The following is a 27,660-nucleotide window of genomic DNA, read 5'->3' as shown; positions in this document are numbered from 1 at the left end:
TAAAACAATTACAGACAAATAAATGGTTAATAAAAAATAAATGCAGAAACACTTCTGGGTCTGAGGATGGTTTCCTGGGGCAGGAGGGACGGGGCAGGAGCCGGGTTCAGTCCCGGGGGCTGCCTGCGTGGGGGGGCCGGGCCCGGCTCGCTGCTGCTGAGCGCGGCGGCGTTCCCGGTGCCGCCGCCCGGTGCCACCGGCGGGAGCGCTGGGGTCCCTCCGGCCGCACCCCCGGGACAGGAGCTGTCGGGGTGACCACCAAAGCCACCGAGAAGCGGCGGGTGGCCCCGCGGCGTGGCGGCCACGGCAGCGCTGGGCGCCTGGGTGGGCACGGGCGGCCGGGGGGGCGACGGGGCCGGGGCACCGCGGGCACCTTCGCGGGCACCTTCGCGGGCTTCGGTTCTGCCGTTTCTGCTATTTCTGCCCTGGGCGCAGCCGCGGCGCTGGCGGCCGTGCGCGTCGGTACCGGTCCGCGGGCGCGGGCGGGGGCGGCGCGGGGCGGGCGGGGGGCGGCAGGCGGGGGCAGGGAGGGGGGCGGCAGGCGGGGGCAGGGAGGGGGCGTTTCGTGCCCTGCCTGGCGGGCCCTGTTGGCTGCGGCGGGCTTCGGCCGCTGCGGGTGCCTGGGCTGTGGAACGGGACGGGAAGGGAGAGCGGGAACTCCCGGGATGCGGGAGCGGGGCTCCCGCCCTGGGGACGAAAGGCTCGTGCACCCCGCGGAGCACACGCGCCCCCACCCCCGGGCCCGGTGCGGGGAGGCGGCAGCCCCGGTCTGCCCGGCCCCGGCTGCAGGGGCAGGTGGGACGGGGGTCTCCGTTCGTCACCGCGCTCCAGCCCTGCAGCTGTTCCGGCCCCATCGCGTCCCCTGCGGTGCCACCAGTGCCGCGTGCTCTGCCCCCAGCACCCCCGTACCCCCGTCCTCTATGGCCTCCAGCCCCTACAAACCCACTCCCCTACACCCCCCTATACCTCCTTATAGCCCCATCCCCTACATCCCCCTCCCCATGACCCCTATACCCCCGTCCCCTATATCCCACTATTCGCCCATCCCCTACACTCCCATCCCTTGTACCCCCTATAAGGTGTATAAGCCCTTGTACGCCCTGTACTCGCTATACCCTCATCCTCTATACCCCCTCCCCTCCACCCCTCACGAGCCGTGCGCTCGCGCCCGTTCCCGGCCGTTCCCTCCGCGCCCCCACAGCGCCCCCCGGCGGCTCCCGCCCGCCGTTGCGCCGCGCTCGCCTTCGCGTTGTGCCGGGCCGGGCCCCGCGCGGCCGCCGTCGAGGGGCGGGGGGGGCGGGGCGGCCGCGCCGCCCGGGGCTGGGGCAGCGGCGGCGGCGGCGGGGCCATGGGGAACCTCTTCGGGCGGAAGCGGCGGAGCCGCGTCACCGAGCAGGACAAGGCGGTGCTGGTGAGCCCGGCGGGGCGGCGGGGGGGGCCTCGCCACGGGGCGGGGCTGGGGCCGGGCCGGGGCCTTTCCCCGCGCAGGGAGCGGCAGAGCCGCGGGCCTGGCCGGTGCCGCTGCCGGCCCCGGACCGCGCTCCCGCCGTCGGGGGGGTCCCGGTGGCTGCTGAGACCGGGCCGGTGTTTGTGCTGCCGGGGGCACGGCGGGGAGCGGCCGGGCGGGGGCTGGGGTCGTCGGGGCTGCGCTTGTGACCCCCGCGCCCTGCGCCCGGCGCTGTGTCCTGTGCCCTCTCCCCGCCCCTGCACCCATCCCTGCGCCCGTCCCTCTCGCCCCTGTAGCAACTGAAGCAGCAGCGGGACAAGCTGAAGCAGTACCAGAAGCGGATAAGCCTGAACCTGGAGCGGGAGCGAGCCCTGGCCCGGCAGCTTCTCCGAGAGGGCAGGAAAGAGTGAGTGGGGGAGCCGGTGCCACCTGGGCCGGCGGCGGCCGCAGGGCGAAATGAAGGGCTGTTTTCCAGGAAAGGAAAAGTTATGAAATTGTAGGTATCGAGGAGCTGTGGAGACAGCTACAGGTTCTTCTTTCAGAAAATAAGTTTAGGGTTTTATACTTAAACCCAAGGGAAACTGCCTGTGCTGCAGCTGGTGTCACACAGGCCCCCAGAAAGCCCTTCTCGTTCTTTACCGCGGTGTCGGTGGCACGTATGAGGCCGCCTCAGTGATCATCTTGTGTGTCTTGTTTTCAGTGCATATCACAAGCCTTTTGCACAAGGACCTTATTTGACGTTGCTACAGCACGACTAGCCCAAATACACCTAAACTTTCAGACGAGAAATTATCACAGAATCAGAGAGGGGTTTGTGTTGGAAGGGACCTTAAAGACCATCTAGTTCCATGCCCCTGCCATGGGCCAGGACCCTTCCCCCCAGCCCAGGTTGCCCCCAGCCCCGTCCAGCCTGGCCTTGGACACTGCCAGGGATGGGGCACCCACAGCTGCTCTGGGCAGCCTGTGCCAGCGCCTCGCCACCCTCACAGTAAATATCTACATCTGCCTCTTTCAGTTCAAAGCCATTCCCACTTGTCCTACTCTACAGGCCCTACTGAAAAAATAGCAAACTTACGGTTAATTTGCTCATCCATATGCTTCCCAGGAACATTTCAGAGTTGTCATTTAATTTGCACATGGCTTTGTCCTCTCTTGGAAAAAGCACAAAACAAATACAGCTTTGGTGTGACTGCTCTAGGCTTCTTTGCTTTCATCTGTATTGAGTTTTTCCTCCTTCTGTTTTCCTTCAGAAAAGCTATGCTCTTGCTAAAGAAGAAGCGTTACCAAGAGCAACTTCTAGATAAAACAGAAAACCAAATCAGCAACCTGGAGCGGATGGTAAGCGAGACCCGGTCGCTGTAGGCTGCGAGTGGTCCGCTGTGTGTGCTTGGTATAAGTCTTTTGTTTCTGAGATGGGTGTTCCTTTTGACTGTGTGGAATTGCACTTGAACTGTCAAGTCCTGATGGGACTTCAGTCCTCTGTCCGAAGGTGGATGTCTCTGAAATCACACACGTGCCGTGACCCTTCCCTAAAGAACCGAGTGGGGAGCTGTGAGTCCGTAGTGCAGGTTACATGTTAAATGGGTGTAGTGTGGACAGATGCCGCAGAAAATTCCTCGGGCTTGCCTCAGTGCCTTGATTTCAGAAAAGGTGTGTTTGTTCTGGGGTAGCCCTGGAAACTATGGCTTTGGCTTAGACTGTCAGCTAGGAAATGAGTTCAAGACTGTTGGATATGCTTTTGCAGCTGCCTGTGCTAAGGCTTTTTGTGTGCGTGTTTCTTACTACTGAATTTAATCGTCTGTTTGCTGGAGAAAGGGCTTTTGACTGATTTCCCCTCGCAGGTTCTCTGGGGATCTTGGCAGTCTGTACCTGGCTGGCAATGGGAATGTGACAGCCTGTGACGTTTCCCCTTTTCCTTTCTGTTTCAGGTTCAGGATATTGAATTCACTCAGATTGAAATGAAGGTCATTGAGGGTCTGAAAATAGGCAATGAATGTCTGAACAAAATGCACCAGGTATGTATGACCGAGTCAGCTGAGCACACTTTTGCCTTGGACTGGGCAGAGTCCTGACTGTTTGTAGCTGTTTCCCTGCAGACCTCACTCATGCATTTTGGCTTTTTTTTTCAGGTTATGTCAATAGAAGAAGTGGAAAGAATAATAGGTGAAACCCAAGACGCTGTGGAGTACCAGAGGGTACGTACTGTGTGCGTTGTGAGCAGAGACTGCCTGCCATACAGAGTTTCGCTGGTATGCACTGCGTTCCCAGTCTTACTTAAGAAGCAATCAGATTGGGAATTAAATCTCAGTTGCCTGCAGAAAGATTAGCTCTGTTAGCTCTTGAGTACCCCTTCACCCCTTGTTTCCATTGCTTTCCCATGTGTGTGTACCATGCTACAGGCCATAGAGCTTCTGCTGCTGCGCTGTTGACTGGAATGTGTCTTTTCCTCTCTTTTGTAGCAAATAGATGAGATACTGGCTGGTAGCCTGACTGAGGAAGATGAAGATGCCATTCTAGAAGAATTAAATGCTATTACTCAGGTAGGACTGATGTTCTTGTAATTGCTTTAAATCCACATTTTCAGGAAGCTGTTTCTGATGGGGAGAAGCTATCTTTTTCCCACTTTTGGTAGTTAATCGATATCTCTGGCAGAATAAGATAATACCTGTTTATGCCCAATTATTGTGTCATCAAAGATCAAGCTAATCGCTCCACACACCAGGGTCATTTTTAAATGGGATGCTTTTAAGGGTTGTACTTTATTTGGTGTCTGTTACAGTCAGTTGCTCTCTCTTCTTACTGAATATCTATTCCACTTCACCACGTGAAGATCCTGAAAGTCCTGGATCATGCTCAGATAACAGAAATCTGTGTGTTATTGTCCCCACCTGGCTCTGTGGCCCTTCCAAACAAGGGCTCAGCTTAGCTTCACTGTAGGAAGTATGCAGCTGGTGGAGACTGAGGTGGAGGGGATCTTCATTGATGTGAGGAGACTCAAAGCCAACACAGGGTGCTATTAAGTCTCCCTTCATAATTAAAAAAAAACAAACAAACAAACAAACAAACAAACAAACCCACCCTTGTACTCATTTACTGGGCAGTACTGAAGCCTGTACTGACTTCCCACAGTTCTAGGGGCAGGTGTCAGTTTGTGTGTGAAATCTCTTACATTATTACTTCCAGACAGTCACAAAACCGTGGAGCAAGGTCTGTGACTGCTGCCTGGTATGTGGGGTATGTGTCATGTGTTACCTTTAATGTTCTTGCAGGAACAGATGGAGCTTCCAGAAGTTCCCTCTGAGCCACTCCCAGAAAAGATCCCAGGTACAGTTTCTTTGCTCTGCAGCTTTGGCTTCTCATACTTCTTCTCAGTTCCGTGCAGTAGCTGGAACCCTCTCCTGTTGTAAGTGTTGTCCTAGCAAATGTGAAGGAATAAAACCTTACTGCTTTAAAGCCCTGCTGAACTGGGTTGTGCAGGCTTCCCCCACGTGGCTCTGAGACAAACCCAGCTGACCCTGTACCATCAGGGGACCCAGGGCTCTAGTCTCTTTGTTCAGTTGGCATCTAGTCCTTCTTCTTGAAGAGTTCCTTCTTGTTACATCTCCTGTTCTTAAGTCATGCTTTGTACCTGCTGCGAGACTGCCAGCTGCCTTGAAACACCCAGCGTGTGTTCCCTGAGGAGCTCTTTCCTTGGCTCTCTGCTTGACCCAGGCAAGGCTTCTCTCACACAGCACCCAAGCCGCTCCCCTGCGTGTCATCGCAACGTGCTGCTACTCCAGGGCCAGTTTTTGTGACCGTGGTTATTTGCATTCACACCGCGCAGAACTGGATTTCACTGAAGTCCAGGAGAACTCGTAGCTCTTGTGCCCTTGCTTCAGGTGACAGTGGTCATTTTGAACTGGCTGGGTGAGGAACCGCTGGAGTCCCACAATCCCAGGGCTGTTGGAGCGCGAGCTCTGCACAGCTGATGCTACACGTGTGTTTGCTCCTGAGCAATCCAAGACCTCAGTGGCAGGGTTTGTGCAGCTGGGTGTGGAGAGGGAAATGGGAAAGAGCTCATGAAGCAGAAAGACCGAGTGGGCACTGTTGGCCTCTTGCCTGGTGAGGAAGGAGTCTTTGCAGAGCGTTACCAGATACCTGTCCGTGCTGAAGAACCGAAGGTGGAGCCTGCCCTTCAGGCAGCCCGCGAAATCAAGCTGTACTCACTGGGTGCCAGAAGGCTGACTGGTGAAGGGTCCATCTCCTGGGACGGAACACCAAATCATGGGTCACGGAAGCTGGACTTCCCTGCTTGTGGCAACCAGGAGCTGTAAGAATCAGCTTCCTCCTTGTGGAATCTACCCATGAGAAACCCAAGATGTGGGGGACAGGGCTGCTTTCTTTTATAGTGCTTGTTTACCAGTAAACAGGGATCAGATGTCATCTCTGTATGCAGGCAGCTGCAGGATGGCCAGATAAAATAGAAGCTGCCCCTGCTGCCTGCAGCTGGCTGAGCCTCATTGAGACTCATGTTGTCAGATCGAAGGGGTGGGGGGGTAAGCGTGAGCACCCACCGCCCTCCGAGAAATCGCTCGCTGCCCTAGAACTCTGTCACTGGACTAGCGGCTACTAAGGTTGTGTTGGGTATGTTCTGAAACTTTTAACTCCTCAAGTGTTTTTTAAAAAAAGGGGAAAACTGGATGTGTGGAATTACTTATAATGAACTTCTGTTAGTTCAGGTGCTGCGCAGGCATTTGTTGCTCTACAGAGGAGTGGATAATGAGTCCTGGCTCTTCCACAGGAGATGACTGGAGATTACTTGCGTTCTATGTTTCTGTAACAAGTTTCTTTTTCTTCCACAGAAGCATCACCCATCAAGAACAGGCCAAAACCAGAACTGGTGGCAGCATCTTAACTCCCACTTCTGGGGATTCCGCCACATAACTTTCACCCAGGACAGTTTGCCATCCCAGCACGTGCTGGGAACAAGCAATGCCTTGGCAGCATCCCAGCTGTGCTGGGCAGATTGTGGAGCAGGATTCCCTGTGCAGGGTGGGGAACCTCAGCTAATTATTGCTCTTGTATCAAGATTATTTTCTAGTGCTTTCTTTTTTTGTAACTTAAATTCTAAACTCACTCAGCTGCGCTGTCTCCGGATTAAACAACAACTCTAAAACTTCCGAAGCCAAATGCTTTCTTTAGGCTCGATGTCAGTGGTAAATCTGCCTCTGCTCTGGCTGAATCCCCAGGAAGTCCCACACTCGGAACGATTGTGTGTTTGAAAGGGCTGTCCTGGGCATTGCGCTGGGCGAGGGGGAGCCGCTGCCCTGGGGAGCCTCGCAGACCGCACTGGTGTCCGCTTCTCACTTGGCCCCTTCGCTTTTCCTCTTCTGATCCTGTTTGTGGCAGGGCTGCCGCTGTCTCTTGTCCATGTGTAAATCGCCTGCCTGGCACACTCGAAGGCGCTGCGGGGGCGTGGGCAGCCTGGGAGCGGGCAGCAAGCCTGAGCTTCCCCCGGCAGTGACACTTTGTGCTGTGGGTTGAGCACGGTCCTGTCAGTCTTGTGTAAAACCGGCTTATGTGCAAGGGTGTTTCATTTGAGCAAAGTTCAGAGTGATTGCTTGTCTTCGCGTCTGCTGGCAGTGGCGCTCATGGCAGGGAAGGCCCGATCTCCGTGCGGGGCGAAGGGCTGGCCTCTGGCTGGGCAGTCAGTAACTTCCCATTCAGATCCTGCTCTGCCTGCCTGCCTCCCGTAACCCGTGGTGCTGAGCAAGACCTGGGATGACAGAAATCTAATGAGCCTCTTAAAATTGCAGCAAGGAGTCTTCTGTCTGTGTAATGAGCCACGAGTCATCCCTTGTTGGCTCTGCCCATCATCAGAGTTCACCTGTGCGATGTTCAGATGGGCTGAGATCAATTCTGCCTCCAGTTGTCAGCTCGTGTTAGATATTTCCTCGAAGGGTCGGAGACAGGAAAGGTCAAGCTGGGGTAAATGTGAGGCTCGTTCTGTACCAGACATGAGGCATGAAGCTGCTTAAATCAACACTCCAAAGACTCTACTCAATAAGTAGTGAGAGGGGAGACCAGTTCCGTGCTGCGGAGGATGGTCTGGTGCTTAGCGTGGTGTAGCGGGGCACTCGGGTCGGCACGGATGACAAAGCGTTTGGAAAGCTGCCTGGCCAGCCAGGTGGCGGGCAGATTTAGCTGTTCTTGGAAGCAAGCTTACTTGCCAGCTTGCAGATGCTCTTCAGGACACTGCAGGTCTTTATTTATTATGTTCTTGAAGCCACAACCCTTAATCCCTGTTTTAGTGGCAGCAGAAAAAGGACCAGAGGGTCCTTGGAGACTTCTAGCAACTGCCTTTGGGGTTACGTGATCTGGTGCTAGACAATAATATGTAGTCCCAGAGACTGCGCTGCTCTCCACGTGGTGATGGGCCAGCAGCCGCTCTGGTTTCGCGTCACGCTTCCCGTGTCATCGCCGTTTGTTACGTTCCAGAGACTGGCTGGGGCATCCTCATCCTCCCGCACGCATGTGTCTTCAAGGCAGCATGCACTGTGGAGTTGCCCTGTTCTCAATTCCACCGCGCTCTGTCCCTTAATTAATGTTTCGTAACAAAGCTGGGGTCCCGCAAGCGGGGGACCCGTGTTCGCTAACCAGCGTCAGCGAGCAGCTCTCCCTGGAGTGGGCAGCGTGGGTTTAACCCGACCCTTGTGCCTCCGCTGGGGGCCGGTTGCTGCCGCCGGTGCTCGGAACAGCCAAACCTGTCGCCAGCTTTCACCGCCCAGCAGAGGGGCCGGGGCTGCATCCTCTTCCTCACTCCCGTGACGTTTTTTTCCCTCTTGGCCAGGCCGTTGCTCTCGGTGCAGCGCCCTGGCTCTCCTGCAGTGCACGCTATGTCCACCAGAGGGCGCCTTGTCTTCATCATCACGGCGGTGCCGGTAGCATTTTTTGTGCAACGTTTGTTGGTTGATGGTTTTTTGGGTTTTTTACTTCAAGGCTCCTTCAGTCCGTTGCTTGCCTGCTGTCGCCTTGTTTAATTTTACCCTATCTAATTTGTAATTCATAGGAGTGAGCGCTGGACTCTCCCGATGAGGTCAGGAAGGGACTTTTCCTGGTAGCGTGGCTTTGGCTGCTGGCGCTGTGCGTAACGCTGCTCGGTGCTCGGTGGGGCTGGCGGCGAGGAGGGAGGGTGCACCCCGGCCCTGTGCTCCGGATTTCTTTCCCACGAATGTCCTGGCAGCCAGAGAAGCACGAGCCACCCATCCCCAGGGCAAGCGGTGGCGTGGCTGTGCCAGGTCCCGGTGGTGGCCAGCCGAGGAGCTGGGGTGGAGGCCGGGGCAGGGCAGTGGGTCAGTGCGGAGCAGGTTCACGCAGCTCCTTGCGTTTAACGGAGTAAAGAGGCCGTTTACTGAGCTAACGGGAAAGTTCGGAGCAGATTGCCAACAGCTTCCTCTGCTAATCCCTGCACCAAACAGATTGTACTGTGTCTCCTTGAGAGGAAGAGCCAGGAGTGGTGTGTGACCTCTGTGTGTGCCGTAACAATAAACCGTTTCTAATGGTTTCACCGACTCCTCTTCCAGCCTTGTATTTTCACAGTAAATGTTTTGGATGAGCAAGAGTTGCCTTCCTCCTCCCTCCCCTTCTTACTCTCTGCTCTTGGGAGAGATGTGGGCAGGAAATTTCAGAACAGGCTCCATGTGTAATAGAAAAACAATCCTGTTTGCCTGGATGGGCTGGGAAGGCTGGTCCGTAACCGAGCACAGCGGTGCCTCGGCAGCCCCAGCACGGCCGTGAGCCCATACAGGTGCGCTGGGGGTGCTGCAGGGAGCTGGGGTGTTACATTGTGGCTGCAAAGGTAGAGCAGCCCCTGCCTGTGCTGCGGTACAGTGCCTGTCCCTTGTCACCCGCAGCCAGGTGTTGGGCAGGCTGCCTGGGGGCTCCCTGGAGAAACGGCTTCCAAGGGAAAAGGGCTCTCCTGGGGGGCAGGAGTAGTGAGCCGCATCCCAAGATGGGGTTGGGGAGTGTTTGGAATGGCAGCTCTCCTGCCCTTGGCTTCGCAATGAAGCTAACGGGGTTTGGGGTTTTTTGGCAATAATTTTTCTGGAATTTAGCAATGAACTACCTGCACCTGGATGCTGGACTCACAGGGGGCGTTTGGCTTTGTCCAGGTCACAGTAGTGGTGGCCGTGTTGTTCCTGCCCCAGCTTGGCTCACATCCCATTCCCCCTCCCTCGGCAGGATTTTCTGCTTCCAGCTCAGTGGGGATGTCCGACTGCCCCAAGCAGCCTGTGTGTGACCGTCACCCGTCTGAAACACACCCAGGTCCTGAGGGCCCCGTTGTTTGCGGGAGCAGTGCCGTGGTGCGGGAGCACTTCCACGCTCGGTCCTTGAGAGCGGCACCGTGAGTGCAGGACAAGGGCCCTCACCAGGGGCTTGTCCAAGCCACTTTGAGCCTCTTTGCTTTGGGTTTGTGTCTCCTGATGGAGGCGGTGGGATGCCTCCGGGTCTGTCCCGCCTGGGCCAGCCGGACCCTTGGTGGTAGCTCAGCCCCCTCTGTTGCAGAGGGGGTGCCAGGGGCTCCCGGGTCCCTGAGAAGCAGCTGCGCTGTGTTTAATTAACGCTCCCTCGTACCCACTCAGCCGTGGCAGTGGGGTGGGAGCTGGCACCCTGCAGCGCGAGCTGAGCATGGAGCTCTTCCAGCTGTGTTTTAGTTGGCCAGATGTTTAGTTAAATAGAGGAGTGTTCTCCCTCAAAGAAAGGCGTTGAGGCAACTTTGCTCCTCGCTAATTAAACCCTGGAGAATAGCAGCCACCTCGCACTGCTTCTTCTGCTGCCTCCCCGGTGCCCTCAGCCCTGGGACGGCCGCGGCTCCTGGCCGGAGGCACCGGGGAGGCTGGAGCCACCGGACAAACACCAGTGCAAACCTGCGCGTCACAGGCAGAGTGTGCGTGAAGGTGACAGTGAATTTCAGTCCCTAAACGTTTCCAGGAGCAAGTGATTTGTCACTCCTCCCCGGAGCGGCTGTCAGGGCTTGCTCGTATTTCCAACGCGCCACTCGGTGCCACATCCAGCCACCGTGGCATTTAACGTGACTTGTGTGGCAATGTAGGATCACTGCCCACGCTGGGGGAAGGGAGGAGCTGTGCTGGGGGGTGGTGCTGCCTGCTCCCCACTGCCCTCACGCAGAGGGTCCCGGTCCCCGTCCTGCGGGTGCTGCTGGCGGTGGCCCCTGTCCCGTGGGCTCTGCCTGCGCAGAGCCAGCGTCCCTGGGAGCAACGTGAGGCTGTGGGGGAGAGGGAATTACTGCTGCCGTTATGCAAGCGGCAGTGCCTTTAAATAGACTCTTATTCAATGTTGTCCAGGAGGCAGCGGAGCCGCTGAACATCAGCGCTGGTCAGTCGTTCGCTGGGGCTGGTTCTGGTTCTGCAGCCCATCCTTGTGATGCTCTGGAAGTTGGTCTGGAAGCTGGTTTGGGGCAAAGGCCTCCTCGCCCCCCCCCCCCCCCCCGATGGCCTGGGAGCTTCTCCCCTGCTTCATTAAAAGGCAGCAGCCCTTTCACTTGGTGTTTAATTGAATCGTGTAAGGCAGCGATGCGGTGGCAGAGCCCTGGCAGTTTCTATGTCAACACAGCTGGATGGCGGCAGAGCCTGGGGAGGCAGGGGGGCTGCCTGCGCCGGGGGGCATGGCAGCACACCCCCCAAAGCGGCTGCACACCCCCAAAATGGCCACAGCTGCAGCCCCAATGCAGCTGCACACCCCCAAAATAGCTGCACAACCCCACAGGGGTGCACACCCCCAAAACAGCTGCACACCCCTAAAACAGCTGCACCACCCCAACACAGCTGCACGCCCCAACATGGGTACCCCACCCTGACATGGCAGAGGACCCCCAACACAGCTGCACACCCCGACACGGCTGCATGCCCCTGCTGCCTCAAATGTTTCCTGAAACACCCGTGTTACAAAACCTGGTGAGATGAAAATGCCAGTGGCAGGTGCTTTGCCGGCCTCTTGCCTGGGTGCTGCCGTGTTTTGGCCCGAGCACGCTCAGGGCTGTGGCTGGGGCGCTGCGCATGGGGGGCACGGTGCCCCGGGGCCTGCAGCCCTGCTCCGTGCCCCCAGCAGCATCTCCCAGCTCTCACTGTGCTGGGAACAACTTCGCCACGTCCTTTGTCCTCCACCCTCCTTGGCAAACACCAAGTCAGGGCCAGGCGCCGCTTTGCAGAGGTTTCAGGGGGTGTCTTCTATTTCCCTTCTCCTTCAGCACTGCGCACCCCAGGCATGCCTGCCCTGCACAGGGGGCTGAGCCCGTGGCGCAGGGTGCTGCCTGCACTGGGGGGTAGCACTGGGGGCGGTGTGCTTTGCACTCAAAGCCTTGTTAATGCCAACCCCCCCAGCTGCACACTCAGAACCACAGGGAATCGGCCGCTGGCTCCTTCCTTTTCCCTGTTCACATATTTTAAGTGGCCTGGTGTCACGCTGAGTCATCAGCAGAGAGATGGAAGAGGCTTTGGCAGAAAACAAGCCTGAGTTTTGATAGTTCAACTGTGGGGGGAAAAAAAATCAGCGCAATTTCCTAATTAGAGCAGCAATGGGAACAAAGCAGATTTGTTAGAGAGCTGCGCGGCTGAGTTCGGGAATGTGACCTTTGCTGGCTCTTAGTGCTAGATGGGAGCTTTCGGTGTACGGTGGTGCTTGGCAGCAGCTGAAATGCTTCAGCAGTGGCTGCTCTGACACAGGAGAGCCAGAATTTCACCTCTGGGGGGAAGCCAGACCCACTGCCAGGTGGGTGGAACGAGCAGTGGGAAATGGCAGTTGCCCCCGGGTCACCCACTTGTGCCATTCCCCCCGAACACGGGCTGGCTTCCCCACCCCGCAGCGGGACACGGCTCCTCAAGTCATAGGTGAAGCCACGGACACGCGCCGGGTGTCCACGCCAGGCCAGCGCTGCAGCGTGACCAGCAGTCCCCAGCCCTTGGCTGCCACTCGGCCATGGGAGAGCTGGTGCCATGTTGCACCCAGGGCTGGAAGGGGTCACAGCCTGACGGTGCAGGATTAATTAGCAAGAGGAGGAGACAAGTGGAAACTGGTCCCAGGGCTGTACCTCTGCCTCTGAATCAGGAGGGGACAATGCTCCTGCATGAGCCCACCTGTGCAGAAAGGCTGGCGATGCCATGTGAGGAGCTGGGCAGCCTCAGGACTGGAGAAGGAGCAGTGGGAATTCAGCATCGTCTGCTTCAGCCCCAAGAACCAGTGTTTCTGCTGCAGCCTGAGAGCTGGTCAGGGCCGCAGCGGTCTGTCAGACATGGCCACGGAACAAGCAAGCTTGACCAAGGGTGCTGTGGGGCTGGGGTCTCATACCAGCCCAGAGCAGTGCTGGCTTGATGGAAAGGAAGAGGTGACACTGGGCGGGCGATGGCAGCAGGGCCTGATCCTGCCCCTTCAGCCTCCTCTCTGTGAGCCTCCCCCTGCAACCGGCTGGTCCTTCTCAGGCAGGCAGGGGATGGACGGGGTGAGGAGGCGGCACCCAAAGGTCCCTACAGCACCCAGTGTCCCTGTGCAGCGCGTTGGCTGGAGGCACTGCCCCATACACTTCCCCGAGTTCAGCAACGTGATGCCAAATCCCATCATGCCAATTATGCAAATCACATAAACTATTCCTGTTATTCAGAAGTATCCCCAGAGATCTCCTTAGCGAGCTGTAACACAGCATTACTCACTCATGAAAGCAAGAGCTGGGGCAGACGAGGAGGGAGAGGGGCTCTGGGCTGCTCAGCACCCGGGAGTGAGGGGCAGCTGCGGACCCCAGCGCATTTCAGGGCTCCTGCGGAGCACGCAGCCCCCCTCCCCCAGCCGTCCCCATGCCAGCCCGCCTCGGCGGGGGCTGGGTTTGCTGTTTGCCTTGAAGCCAAGGTTTCTCCCTTCCAAGCCTCCCCTGGTCCCTGAGGACGGCAGGATGGCTGGGGACCTGTCTGGCTCTCCCACGGCTGGTGCCAGCCCTGCCGCCCCGTCCCCTCCTCCAGCAGCGACCACCCACTCGGTGCCTCGGCTCCCTCCATCTTGCCGGCCCCATCACAGCTCTCTGCATCCGCAGCGCTTTGTTCTCCCACCCACTCCCTCTTTCCCCGTCACTGGGCTCCTCCCTGCGCTTGCTCTCCCCAGGAGCCTCCCGGGAGAGCCGAGGCTCCCCCACGCCGCCGGCTCCACCAGCGCAGCCTGGCCTGTGCCACCCCTGCCAGAGTGGGTTGGGGCCGGCATCACCCCAGGAGCCGGGAAGGCCACGGGGGTCTGCAGGGGAAATGCAGGCAGCTCCCCGCCCCCCAGCCAGCACCCCAGAGCCGCCAGAGCCACACTCCTGGCACGCTGCCGCCTTGCCGGCTTTAGTTTGACCGCACATGCCAGCTTTGATGTGGGCAAGAGCATCCCAGTCACCGATGAACAAAACTCTGCCTTGTGCATCCCACTCTCTCAGTGGATGCAGGAGTGGGAGTGGGGGTCCTGGGGTCCAGCCCAGTGCTCTGCTGGTGACTCCCCCCAGCCCACGCTCCCCCCACAAGGGCCACCGCTTATTGCCATTAGTGACCCCAGTGATGAGACCCGAGCCCGGCCACAACACCCAGCCCAGGCCCCGTGCAGGTGATGGAAGGGGCAGTGATGGCAGAGCAGTGACCCTCGCTGCCAGTGGGGCCACGTGCTCCAGCGCAGAGAGCGGCAAGGACAAGGAGCTGCTGCGTCACACCAGTGAGCGAAGCAGTTCCCGGTATACAAACACCTGGGAACAGCAACTTGCACTGCTGGCAGTCTTGTTCAGATGCTGCTTCCAACAGGATTAGGGAAAACCTGCTTGGGATGATGGGGGGCCAGTTTCACCGCCGTGCCTCAGTTCCCTCCTTTGTGAAATAATCCTGACCTGCTTTGTAAACCGCAGTGAGTCCTGCATGGCAAAGTGCGAGGCAGGAGCTGGAAATCACTGTTGCCGCTGTTTCCAGCTCTGCGCTGGCTTTCAGTGCTGCAGCTCCTGCCCAGTAAAATAAGAGCCTGAATTGTTCATCCTTTGCTAATCCTCAATAAATGTCTTTACTTGATTTTCTGGTTGTGCTCGTGGGGGATTTAACCGGTGGAGAGCTGCCAGCACATGTGGGGAATCTCCAGTTTTGTGACAACTTTGAAGTCCCGACCCTACAAAACGGAAGGTGTAAACTCACTCGTGTGTGCGTCCAGGTAGCACAGGGAGCAACATGCTGGGAGCAGCACACTCAACACTGCACAAAACGTTGCACACACAATGTTACACACTCAATGTTGCACACAACATCGCACACTCACCATTGTACACTCGTTGCAGACTCAACATTGCACACAGTATTGCACACTCAGGGGCCGTGGCACCCATGGGGGTGGAGGGACCAGCTCTCACTGGCACAAGGCACTGCTGCCACCCCTGCCAGCGCCGCGATGAGCAACCACCACGCTGCAAAGGGAAGAGCGAAGCTGTGTTTGGGTGGGTGGCTCTGAGACCCGGGCGCTGGCATGGGGTTTGTTGCCCCAGCTCCTGCAGAAGTTAATGAGGTGCTTAAAAAAAAAAGTGGGGGACAGCTGGGTGTTCAGGAGGGGGCCCCCACTTGCTCGGCAACCAGCCAGGGGGCAGGAGTCTGAGCTGAGCAAGGTGGATGGGGAAAAACATGTCCTGTGCTTGCAGCTGCGTCGGTTTTGCTCAAACCTGTCAGGCGGATTCCCCGGTGACCCCCTCCCAGATGTCAGAAAAATCACATATAAATTGTTTTAGAAATAAATAACTCCAGGCGCAGCGTGGAGAGGGCTCACAGCTGACTGCGCGGCAGCAGCATGTTGGAACTCTGATGGGGAAGCCATCTGCCTGAGACAGAAAGTCAGAAATTTCCTGGTAATCTCATTAACAAGTTGACACCTGCAGGTAGGCACCTGCCCTGAGCCGGGCTGCTCGCAAGGGTCATGGGGGGGTGGCGGAGTTGATCCTTCCCTTTCAGTACCTGTCAAAAAGGAGGAAAAGAGCAAGAAGGGCACGGGGGGGCTGTCAGCCGGAGGTGTGGTGGGTGGTACAGGGAGCAGGGCAGCCTCTGCCCTTGTCCCTCCCCATGGGACTGCATGGGACAAGCAGGTGAGTTAGAGATGGAGACGGCTTCTTCAGCCTGGCCCAGCTGCTGGTGAAGGTGCCATGTTCCCTGCACCGTCTCTCCTGCTCTGACACCATCCATCTGCTGTTGAGGTGCTGAGGAGCAAGCAGCAACCGCCCGGAGCCGTTCCTGGTGGCTGCTCACTCGCCCATGCCCGTGCCCCTCGGCAGAAGCGCCATGGGAGCAGGCTGTACCCCTCTTTGCTCCTCTCTGTATCGGCCGGTGGCATGTCACATTCGAAGCCATGAGGGATTGTAACCCGCCTTTATTTTTTTGTCTCTCTCCTGTGTCACAGGAGGCTTTCCTGAGGTGCTGAGGACACGGCAGCGCCCGCTGACCCCACACAGCATCATTTTCCCCACCCTGGGCAGCTATGCCACCCTGCAGCCACCTCGCTCCATCCCTGCCCGGGGAACCACCGCACCCCCGGCAGAGGCATCCCGCTGAGCGGTGGCACGTGTCCACCCAGCTGGTGACCCAGGGAGCCGCTGGCCTCGATGGTCGCTCCAGGCAGTTGCTGCCCGCAGCCATCGCCACCGCACCACAGCGCTCCATCGCTGTGCCAGGGCGCGCGACCTGGCCGGTGGAGCTGGCATGATGCCACACTGGTAATTAAGGAGGAACCTAATGAAACTTCAAAAATAGCACAATTTCCTCCCCACACCTGCAGCCGAGCGGGGTGGATTACATAAATCGGTGTTGCCACAGCAACTTCACTCCACCCGGGGCTGGAGGTGGCCGGTGCCGCCTGTGCCGATGTGCCGGCACCCTGGGGAGAGACCCCCATCTTGCGAAGGGGGGGGATGGCTGCAGGGATGGCGCCAGCTCCAGGGCCCATGAGGCCACCAGGCAAGGCTGCTGCCCCTTTGGCCACTGGTGTTTGGGGTGGTGGGTTCTCCATGTTGCACCCCCCAGGTTTTGCTCCTCCGGCACAGCCCCTGCGGTGGGGGTCCTGGGCTTTCCAAAAGGGCCTGTGCTAAGTGCTGGGAGGTGCCGCGGGGTTTAGGTAACCCGTGAGGGACTCTGCCACCATGGTTACCCTGGGCACGCTCCAGCTGCCGCCAGCCCTGGGGAGTGAATCACCCTGACAAAAAGACAGCTAGCAACCACAAAACAAAAAAAGGCAATCAAAGCAAACGTTACAGCACACAAGGCAAGGGCAGGTTTTTCCTGCCATGGACTCCCAGGGTGCTCCCAGAGGCTGCAGGGCGGCAGCTCTGCCTTGGGCTCCAGCACAACCCCATGGGGCACAGGCAGCAGGGGCAGCACGGGCAGTGTGGGCAGCACGTGCAGCAGGGGCAGTATGAGCAGCACAAGGTGGTAGTTGCCAGTCGAGAGCTGGTGACATGCGAAAAGCCAGGGGCAATGATAATTTGCTAAATCTGTCTTTTAAGGTGAGAATAAGAAATCACTGGCTGCTTCCAGCTGAAGACTCACTTTGGGAGCAGGTGGGTATGAGGGAGAAAGGGGTTTGGTCCTTACATTTCCTGGGGATAAGGAGAAGCGGAGGATGGGAGGAAAGTGGAGCGGCTGTCTGAGAGCAGGCCTAGATGTGAGAGATTCTCTGAGGGTCGTCCCAAAAGGCCTCTTTTATTATGAGAAATTACAAATCCTTTTATCTTCCCCACCAGAGGAACAGCTTGTTTGAATTGCTGGGCTGTCACACTGGAATTAGATGCAAGAACCCCCCACATCCATGACGTAGCGAAGAACTTACATAACGTAACTAAAAATAAGGTGATGGAGATGCAGAGAGGCATTCTCTTCTCGGACGCCTGATCTGAAATCCTTCACCAACACTGGAAAGCCAGTGAGGCACCAGTGTCCAGCTGAGGGAGCGGCATCCTGCCGGAGCCAACACAGTCTGGCCGTGGGATGGAGCGGGGAAGGGGCACCACAAGGTCCCTGCATGGATGCAGGCAGCCGGGCATCCCTGCTGGGAACATCTCCCGCAGCAGCCTTGTTCCCAGGTCCCCCCAATATGTCCCACTGCTGTTTCTTAGCCCCAGTGGGAAATGGTTAACGGGCCACTCCAGCAAAATGAAAAATCCCTTCTCAGGGGTCATAAATTCTTTCCTAGCCTTTGGAGTGTGAAAGCTCTGAGGAGGTGGAAGCCAAAATGGGACCCAAACATGGCCAGAGTGAGTGGTCACCTTCGGTGCCCCCCCTGCTCCTGGCCAGGGCTGGGATGGAGGGTGGGAGGCAGCAACAGGAATAAAGCCAGGAGGTCTGGGGCCAAGGTATCGACCTGGGCTGCTTGGGCTTCTGATTCTCAGAACTGACAGAGGAGATGAGGGGAAAGATGCGCTGAGCTGCTTAACTGTTTCACTGCATCTCGCGGCAGACAGGAGGGAGAGGAATGAGAGGAAGGCTTGGCCCGAGGGCCAGGGCAGTTTGTGCCTGGTGCCCTCCAGATGTTCCTCCTCTGTATGGCCACAGGGACACGGGGACAGCCCCGGCTATGCACAGCTGCCTTTTAACTGGATCACCCTGCAGGGCAGGGGACATGGGGCACAGCCACGCTCCTCCTGTCCCTCAGAAGTGGTGCAGAAGTGGCTGCCACTGGCCCGAGGGACAGGAAGGATGGGGATCTACAGCTTCACTGTCCCTTGGGGACCTTGCAGCTGGGGAGGCTGGCAAGGGTCTCCCAGGGAATCCCGGTGTGTGCAGGGTGACAAGGTGCAAGCCCAGCTCTCCTGTCTGGCTGGGTGGTGGGACAGCGTGGGGACAGCGAGGGGATGGGTAGGCAGGGGCTGCCTGCCCTCCTGCCTGGGCTGGTCTCCCCAGGCCCAGCACTGCTCCAGGCTGAGGACAAGCACCGTGGGGCGCGCAGTGCGGGGCTGGCCATGCACCACGGGCACCACTCATCCCACCGCCGCTCTCCTGGCCTTCCTGGAGGGCCTCCACCGTCTTTCCCTGTATAAAACCAACGCCCTGAACACCGCTGGCTGCTCTTTCCACTCCAGCTGCTCCCAGCCCATCTACCCCGTGCTGCGCAGCTGGGAAGTGGAGCACAGCACCAGGCGTGTGGGTACCACCACGTGTGGGGTACAGCAGGGGCTGCTGTGTGAGGCATCTCAGGGATTAGGGGCACAGCAAGAGGCAGAGGATGGGGTAAAGCAGGGGTGTGGTATGGGGTGCCATGATCTATGGTGTGATGTATAACAGGGTGGGTAGGGTAGGTTATGGGGTGTATTGTGGGGGTATGGGGTGGGGAATGGGGTAGAGGGATGGCATGGGATGGGGAATGGGGCACTGGATAGGATACAGGGCATGGGATGGGGAATGGTGTATAGATGGAGTATGGGGCATGGGATACAGGGATGGGGTATGGGGCATGGGAGGGCGAATGGGGCATGGGATGGGACGTGGGGCATGGGTGGGCTATGGGGGTACAGGATGGGGAATGGGGCATGGGATGGGACGTGGGGCATGGGTGGGGTATGGGGGTACAGGATGGGGAATGGGGCACGGGATGGGATATGGGGCATGGGTGGGCTATGGGGGTACAGGATGGGGAATGGGGCACGGGATGGGATATGGGGCAGGGGTGGGGTATGGGGGTACAGGATGGGGAATGGGGCATGGGATGGGATATGGGGCAGGGGTGGGGTATGGGGGTACAGGATGGGGAATGGGGCACGGGATGGGATATGGGGTATGGGATGGGGTATGGGGGTACAGGATGGGGAATGGGGCACGGGATGGGATATGGGGCAGGGGTGGGGTATGGGGGTACAGGATGGGGAATGGGGCATGGGATGGGATATGGGGCATGGGTGGGGTATGGGGGTACAGGATGGGGAATGGGGCATGGGATGGGATATGGGGCAGGGGTGGGGTATGGGGGTACAGGATGGGGAATGGGGCATGGGATGGGATATGGGGCATGGGTGGGGTATGGGGGTACAGGATGGGGAATGGGGCATGGGATGGGATATGGGGCAGGGGTGGGGTATGGGGGTACAGGATGGGGAATGGGGCACGGGATGGGAGACAGGGATGGGGGTATGGGATGGGGTATGGGGTACAGAATGGTATACTGGGTATGGGATGGGGTATGGGGTACAGAATGGTATACTGGGTATGGGATGCGGTATGGGATGAGGAACGGGGCATGGCTGGGATAGGGGGTACGGGACGGGGCACGTGTGGGGTAGGTGGCGCGGACGGGTTTGGGGCACGGGGGTCCCGGCGGCGGGTCGCAGGGGGGAGCCCGGCCCCGCGCCCCCGGCCGCCGCCGCGCCCGCAGCCCCCGCCCCGGCGGAGTCTGGCCCGGGGCGGCCCCTCCCCGCGGGGCGGGACGGGGCGGTGGCGGCTCCGGCAGCCGATAAAAGGCGGCGCGGCCGCGGCTCCGCGCTGCTTCTGCCGCTCCCCGGTGCTCGCCGCGCCCGCCGCCCGCCCATGGTGCTGCCCGGGCCGCCCAGCATGTCCCGCTCCGAGGAGGTGCACCGGCTCACCGAGAATGTCTACAAGGTGAGCGCCGCGGGGGGGCTGCCCGGCTTGAGGGCGAGGGGGGGGTGTCCTTTTATTTTACCCCCCACCCTGCCCATCCTCTGCCGGGTGCGGGGGCTGGGGCCGCTCCCTCCCCGGGGGCTGCGGGCCCCCCCGCTCCGCGCCGGGTGCGGGACTGGGTGCGGGCGCCGCGGGAGGGGGCGGGGAGCCTGCGTGTGGGTCGCCCTGTCCCACGGGCGGGCAGAGCCCCCCGGCCCTCGCTGCGCCCCTCCGCCTCTGGCGGCACCCGGCAGCGTCGGAGCCGTCTCCGCGTCCTCCATATGGCTGGAGTTTGGGAATATCTCCGGGTTTGTTTTTTTCTGCTTTGCTCCCAGGGCCATGAGAAAAATAAAATAATTTATGTGCTTTAATTTTCCCTGTGAAGGAAGTGGTTTCTGCTCTGCTGAGTCCTGTGACAAGTCTAATAAAACCTCTCTAGCCTAACACGTAGTGCAGGATGTCATTTGTTAAACTGGGAAGCTTGCATGATTTCCTGCATCTTAAGTAGTTAGAGTTACCTGGGAGCATTAAGCAGGGGAAAAAAAAAAAAGCTGTGATAGGAAAATTTAGTATAAAAAAATACTGAAGTTCTAAAGTCACGGTTTTGGGGATCCTGAGGCATATGCTCTTGGGACAGAGCTAATGGCACCCAAAATCTGGGCTGCTCTTAGCATAGAGGAGGTCTGCGAATGGAGCTGTCTGGTTTTGGGGGCTTGGGTGCCCGGGGCTCCCTTCCCCCCTCTGCACCCAGGGTCCAGCCGTGCAGGTTGCTCTCAGACCTGGGCAGAGCTGGGACCTGCAGGGTGTAACCCCCGTCACTCCCGGGAGCTGAGCCTGGGGCATCAGCACAGCTTGGCCCTGGGACGTCCCAGAACCCAGAGAGCTGCTGGGGTCCATCACCCAGCCCCGCTGGTCCCCTCCACCGGGTGACAGTGTGGTTGGCCTGGGGACAGTTGTTGGCAATAGTTTCAGCTGGTGGCTCAGTTGTTTGAGGTGTGTTGTCCTCGAAGAACTGCACTAATAACAGGTTTGCGGAGCAGGTCACAATTTTCCGGGGCGCTGTGCTGTAAGGAGTGTGCAGGGTGGCTTGTGCCATCGTACGGACTGCGCTGGGTGAAGCTTGTTCCCCCAGGAAACCAGGGGTGATGGGTGAATGCTGGCTGGGCTCTTCTCTCGCCTCTGACCACCAGCTTCATCGTCCCTGCACGGCGTGAGCTGTGGGTCTGGAGGCAGAGCAGGGCGCCCCTGGCACGGAGCGAGCAGCAGCACTGCCTCCATTGGAGCCTGGTGGATCTGCCTGAAGTGCGGAGGGTGCATGGGGACTTCTTGGCCCCAAGAGCCAAAGGTGGACTTGAGAGGAGTCCAAAGGTTTCCATCAATTAGCGAACACTTTTAACTTCTTGGTATTTTAGTGGGAGCAGCTAGGGTGTAGGGAGTGAGGACACGGAGGCAGATCTCATGGAGTTACCCAACATCACCATCGCTGTGCTGGGAGCTGGAGGATGGTCCTGCCTCCGTTTGCATTCCCTGCAGTGAACGAGGAGCCTTTCCTCCTCTGAAGATAACAATGCTTTTCTTGGCCTCTGGAAGCACGTGGCATGGGGTGCATGCAGGAACCCAGTGCTTGCCTGTTTCTTTGAGGACTTGTGCAACCTCCTGGAGCCCAGTGTGAGGGCTGGAGGCTCAGGGACTGTGTGGATTCTCTGGAGCTCCATAAGCTTTGGAGTCTCCAAGTACAAAACCATCCCCACTGCCCGTTTACCTGTTCCTTTGTCTGTGCTCTTCTGGCCTGTACTGTAGCCTGAACACCACTGTGGTCAGGAGGTGACAACCCTGAGGAAGGAGGATGATGCTGGGGAGGTTTGGCTGGTGCCTCCTCACAGCCACCCCATCCTGAGCTGCAGGGGTGCAGGATGGGCAGCTGCCACGTGCTTGCTTCCAGCCGCTGCTGTTGTCTCGCCGGGGTTTCGGAAGCAGCCAGACCAGGGGGTCGAGCCGGCTGCTGGGAGGTCTGGAGCAGGCAGCTCTCGGCTGCTCCCTGTGCCAGGCACCCTCTCCCACGCAGGCTTTCCCAAGGCGTTCTGCTCGGGAAGCCCATTGTAATCATTTTCCAGAACCAGCGCTCACCCTCGGAGTGACTGTGCTAATGAGATGGTGGAGGAGCTGTCAGCCGCCTCCTTGCCGATGCTGCCACTACAGGCAGCTGCCTACACATGTGTAGTAATTACAGAGGGAGACGGAGGCTGCTGGCACCTTCCACCAATGTAATCCCACCTTCCCTGGTGCTGATTCACTTGCAAGGACCCTGTCGTAGCAACACAGCTGTTGGGCTCTTCTGTGAGCACGGGGGGGGGGGGGGTGTGTGAAACCTCCCCGGCTGTGGGTGCAGGGCTTGGTGGAAGGGCAGCTCCCTGGGCTGCTCCCCGTGCACTGCTCGTCCCTCACACGGGACTGTCTATTTGCGGAAGGAAGGGACTGGCAATTCTTTCCTTCCCCTGAAGACAAATCTGTCTCATTTATGACAGATTAGATTATTGCCATTTACAGGCTAACCTCCATTTCATTTTAAAGCTATTTCTTCCTGTGGAAGATCGTTTTGTAATGGTGTGTGAATAGCTCCGCGTTTGAAGAGGTGTTTGCTTAAAAACACCCCAAACTCGAAGCCTAATTGTCTTGCACAAATGCAGGCTTATAATTCCTGATAGTAATTTGCTACACATCAACTGTAATAAATGTTATTGCCAGCATAACAGCCTCTTGCCTTGTTATCTCCAAGTCCAGAGGGGAAGGGGAGTGATTCTTGCTCAAGTGAATCAGAAGGGAAATTGTGGGTGGTTTGGTGTTTGGCAGCAGAGGGATGATGCGGTGTGACAGGAGGAAGGAGCTGGCCCCTGGAGTCAGCCTGTGCCACCCCCCATGTCCACACACTCCACTCCCTGTGTCGGGGCTTCTTGCACCCCAGATGCAGGAAACCTGTCAGATGGGTGCCGGGACTCTGGTCAGACCGGTGCATCGCTGTGGCCGGTGACACTGCTACATGGCTTCCAGGGCAGCACCCTGCTCCCGTGGGGAGTGGGTGCCGTTTGCCTGTGTCCTGAGGGAGCGGGTCAGGCACTGCAGGATTCCTTTCCCAGCGATAACTGTGCTCAGGGTAGCAGGGGGGAAGCCAGGCTTGTTATCCTGTGGTAAGCAGGGGCCAGGGCTGTGGTGTTTTTATAGGGCAAAGCGCTTTTGCCAGAGTTTTGCATCTTTGTAGGAGTCTTGGCTCTGCATCAGAGTCTTTGGAGTGAGGGTTAGTGCTGGTTCAGCTGCAGAGTGCTGGGCTCTGCTCCCGCACTGCCCCATGGCTTGGCACTGGGGTGCTGATGTGGGGCTGCCCTCGCTTTCTGCTGCTCTGTCCCCTCTGCGTGCCGTCCTGCTGCAGGCTGGGTGCGTGGTCTCTGCCCTCTGCTGAGACGCTGCATCTCTAGACTGTTGAAACTTCTTGACTGAGAGCTGTTACAAGCAGGTAGCTCCTGACTTGCCAAAGGTGCTCCAGATCGCTTCCTGTGCAGCTCCTGCTGATGAGAGATGCTGCTTGCTGGGATGGAGGCAGCCGCCGGCTTTGCCTTCCGTGCCTGGTTGTGTTGAATCTGCTCGTGGCCAAGGCTTCACTCCCGTGCTGCTCATGTTGCAGGGCACGGCGCAGGCCAGTGCATGTCAGACATCTCCTGCACCGAGCTCTGTGGGCTGAAGCCTTTGGCTGAGTGGAGCCCCTTGCGGGGGGTCTGCAGGGAAGGGGCCGGGGCTGGGTGATGCTCCTAGCTCAGCAGCGGGGGTCCCAGCCCCAGGGCTGCCTGGCAGGGTGACTGCTGGTGGGTACTGACAGGGTGCTGCCCGGGGGTGCTGTGTGCCGTCCAGGTCCTCCTTCCAGTTCCCTTCAAGCCCAGACCCTGGTTACAAGGATGTTCAGAGCTCTGGCCCTGAAACTTGGATCCCTTCATCCTCTGGCACGACAGCCAGTAGAAACTAAATACCTTTAGATGGGGACCCTGCTTCCCCCTGCCAGTTCTCTTGCTCCTGAGCTCTTTCTCCAGGAAAGATTGTGCTGAGCCCTGGTCATGCCCTCTGGCTCTGGGGCAGGACCTCGTGAGAACCCCAGCCGGAGGACAACGATGTGGCCGGTCCCGCTGGCTTGCGGCGAGCTTGGGGAGTGCTTGGGGAGGTGGGCTTGCCAGCAGCGAGGGAGGGATGTGGCACCGCAGCTGTCAGCAGCTCCAGTTGTGAAACGCTGCTGCTGTTGTGTGTTACGGTGCACCAAGATACCAGGGAAGGGGATGGATGGGGATGTTCCCAGTGGCAGGGTTGTAAGGTGGGTGTGTTGTAAGCAATTAAAATCAGCCCTGCTAACAAGTCCAGCGAGGTTTCCCTCCCAGCGGAAACCTGGCTCTTAAAATGACAGGGCTGCCTTCTGATGGCGTGAGGCAGGGTGAGCCGAGATGGAGGCAGTGCTGGGGTTTGTCTGGGAATTAAATATTAATAGAGAAATAACAAAGGTGTTCTAGGAGGAGCAGGACTGACCCATTTAGAAACAAAACTTCCTTATAGCTGAGCCACTTTTGCTGTGTGACTGGTGTAGTGGAGCATCCCATGGTGCAACCCCCTCTGATGGCACTTGTCATGGCCACCTGAGGTCCTGCTGTCACCCATGAGTCACCCGGGAAAGCAGTGGGTGCCAGGCTGAGCCCAGGCCACCCGTGCCTGTGTGCAGCGTCAGTCTTGCAAGGAGCCATTGTGCCTTAGCACTGCGTGGGGGCAGCAAGGAATGGTAGCGGGAAAATACCGAGGTGGGGGTTAGCTCAGAGTCCATCACTTGTGTTCACCAGGGTGTCTGGGATGTCCCCAGCAGCACTGCCCAGGCTGTCTGGGAGAGCAGCCAGGCAGTCATGGTGATGCTCATCCCTTGGTCAAATCTAGGAGCCTCCTCCCCCCTCAATCCCCTGTTGTCTGTCCCTTTGCCCTGTTGCTGCACGGCCAGGGGACAGGGCACAAAGTCTGGCACCATAACCGCAGATGGCCCAGCACAGCCGTGCGGCATGAGGTCCTGGCACAGCTGTGCGGAGGTGGTGGTGCGGAGCCTGGGTGCCCAGCAGAGCACAGCTGCTGAGCATCCTCTGCCTCGGCGGGGCGCGGGGGCTCCTGCTTGCCGTGCTGCTGCCTGTTTGGCTTCAGGAGCCGCCCGGGCGGCTGCGGGGATGGCGCTGGGGAGGGCTGCGCAGCCTGTTCTGAAATTGTTTTTCAAGCCTTGAAGGTGTCATGCAGGTCTGTCCTATGCAGGAGAAACCTGGTACAACCTGAACCAGCTCCACTTCCAGCTTGTCTGCGGGGAGGTTTAAACTTTTACTTCTGGGCGGGCTGTGACGGTGTGGGAGCAGCTGGTACATCCTTGCCGTGGAGCGCGCTCAGGGGAGGGACGGGGACCTCGTTTTCTGTTGCCTCTTCTCCCCCCTCATTCAGTAGGACTGTGTCCTGGAGACCTTGTGCTTTGCATTAGTTTCATTTTTGGCAGCTAAATAAAGCTGTGCCAATCCCAGAGAGCTGAGTGGTATTACCCAGGGAATTCAGTGCAGTGGAACAAAGCAAAGCCCTTTCAACCTTTAGCTGCCAGGGGGTTTTTGTCTGTGTTTTTCTAAACTCTGCCCAGCCAGTGTGTGGAAGGCAAACAACTTGTGGGCGGTGCTGATGGAGCAAAATTTGAGGGAGAACGAGATTTGCTTCCATTACCAGAATTTTGCTGAATATTAGCTTTTCTGTAGTGTCCTGCAAGCCCAGCTTCACCTTGGCAGCCGAGGGGGAGCGGTGCTGCCGCCCTCCCTGCCGCGTGGGCTGCTCCGCTGCCTGACCCGGCTGCGGGAAGCGAGTGCTTGCTAAGCCTGTCTTGTGATGAAAATGTTTATTTTTCAGTATTTCTCCTGAGCAGCTGCTGGTATTTCAGCTTCTCACCTGGCAGGGGGATGTGAAGGTGTGTTAGTTCTGGAGTCACCTTCCCTTCCCACCCTGAGAGTGAGAAGAAGGCTTGAAAAAACTCCGTTTTTATCTCTGGAGTGAAGAGCCCTGTTCAGTGCCCTCATCCTGCCTGGCTGTTTTTGTTGGAGTCTCCAGACAATGTCTTAAAAAACATTCACTTTCAGCAAACTTCCTCCTGAGGTTCGGTGAATTTCAATTGGCCGGCAGGCGGTCGCCTCCCCCCTTCTTCAGCTGGTCAGTGGGACCTCTCGGGGGGCTTTTGTCCCTATATTTATTGCTTTAAGGTGGCTGGTTGTTGGTCGGCGGGGTGCAGGGTCCTGCCCCAAGCGGTGCCAGCAGCAGCCAGCGCTGAGCCGTGCTTTGGTTCCCTCCGGTTTGGGGAAGATGCACTGAATTTTGGAAGGGGATTTCCTTGATCCCTTCCCACCCCACAAGTCCTGCAGGTCAAGAGAGCAGCTCGGTGGCCGTAAGCCCTCGGGCATGGCACTGCTCTCCATCGCTGGCTGCACCCATCTGTGCCACTGCCCCACACTGGGGTGGCCGCTGGTCACCGGCGCTTTGTCTGCAGGTGCTGTTCTGTCATCGATTCACTAAGCTCCGTACTTCAGGAAGATATGTTTACACAGCTGCTGCTGCAAAAATAATTTTATTTATATACATGTATACATACATATACATAAACACTGCACTTAACCTAGCAAACTGTTTAAAAATCACTTCCCCACAGAATTTCTGCCAATATTTCTTCTGCCTAAGTGTTACACAGCCTCAGACTGCTCAGGCTGAGCTGGAGCGTGGAGAAGGCTGCAGCCGTGGCTCTGCTGGTGCTGGGGACGTGGCTGTGGCTCTGTCCCTGGGCAGCAACCCCAGCTCCTTTCTGAGGCGACACAGGTAGATTTTTTTTACTTTTTTTGACCAAAGTTAAACGTGACATTGAATGGATGGAGCAGTCGTCATTGGTGTTAATTAACTCCTGTACAATTGTCTCCTACAATTAGAGAAAACAACTCACTATGTGGCTTGTTGCTACAGGTTAATTTTCTCCTTTCAAGCTGAGCGTGTTCGCTAAACTGCTCTGTGCTGCCCCAAAGCAGCTTCCCTCACACCGTGCTGCGGTGGAGCTTGACCTGCAGCCTTAATTAGCACTGAAGTTTCTCATTAGCCTCGTGCTTGCCTGCAAGAACTCTGCAATCCTCTTCTGCTCTTTGCAGGCTTGTGTGGTGGTGTGGGGCAGACCCAAAAGCACCGAGAGCTGTTGGGGTGGTGGGATGGTGGCTTTTGGGGTGGGTTGGTGCTTCGGCACAGCCATCCTTAGCCCACCGCTCCAGCCGGGAGCGGGGCTGCTGCCCTATGCTCCTTGGAGGGATAAAAGGATTTTTCCTGCCGACGAATACCAGCGCCTAGGTGATGCCCTGCCTCGGTGCTGGAACACTGAGCTGGTGTCCTGCACAGGTTCCTGCTCACAGAAACTATAAAATGGCTGTATTGAGCCAGGGAAGGTGCTGGCTGAGTCTTGCACACATGCACCCGCGGAAGAAAATTGAACTGTCACGCTCTGCAAAGGCCAGGCAGCAGGAA

The 27,660-nt window shown here is 58.1% G+C and overlaps 2 protein-coding genes across 11 annotated transcripts in view; both read left to right on the top strand.

The window, feature by feature from the left end:
* The first annotated feature begins 1,300 nt into the window (after positions 1-1,300).
* On the top strand, positions 1,301-8,990 carry CHMP6 (charged multivesicular body protein 6). The gene is made up of 8 exons (XM_040582166.1): positions 1,301-1,411; positions 1,744-1,853; positions 2,698-2,785; positions 3,376-3,462; positions 3,577-3,642; positions 3,907-3,987; positions 4,717-4,771; positions 6,289-8,990. Exons 1-8 carry the CDS (start codon positions 1,349-1,351, stop codon positions 6,339-6,341), a joined length of 603 nt encoding a protein of 200 aa, XP_040438100.1. The 5' UTR covers positions 1,301-1,348; the 3' UTR covers positions 6,342-8,990.
* Positions 8,991-19,946: 10,956 nt separating this feature from the next.
* Positions 19,947-27,660, top strand: part of BAIAP2 (BAR/IMD domain containing adaptor protein 2) — a 48,575-nt gene continuing 40,861 nt past the window's right edge. For all 10 annotated transcript variants that reach the window (XM_040582165.1, XM_040582161.1, XM_040582160.1 and 7 more), the window contains exon 1: positions 19,947-20,058. In XM_040582165.1, the coding sequence (XP_040438099.1) occupies positions 19,987-20,058 (72 nt within the window). In that variant the 5' untranslated portion in view covers positions 19,947-19,986. The remainder of the gene's footprint in view (positions 20,059-27,660) is intronic.

The sequence above is a fragment of the Falco naumanni genome, chromosome 1, assembly GCF_017639655.2.
Source record: "Falco naumanni isolate bFalNau1 chromosome 1, bFalNau1.pat, whole genome shotgun sequence".
Lineage (NCBI taxonomy): Eukaryota > Metazoa > Chordata > Aves > Falconiformes > Falconidae > Falco > Falco naumanni.
Note: the sequence above shows the minus strand (reverse complement) of the source record. Positions and strands in the feature narration are given on the sequence as shown.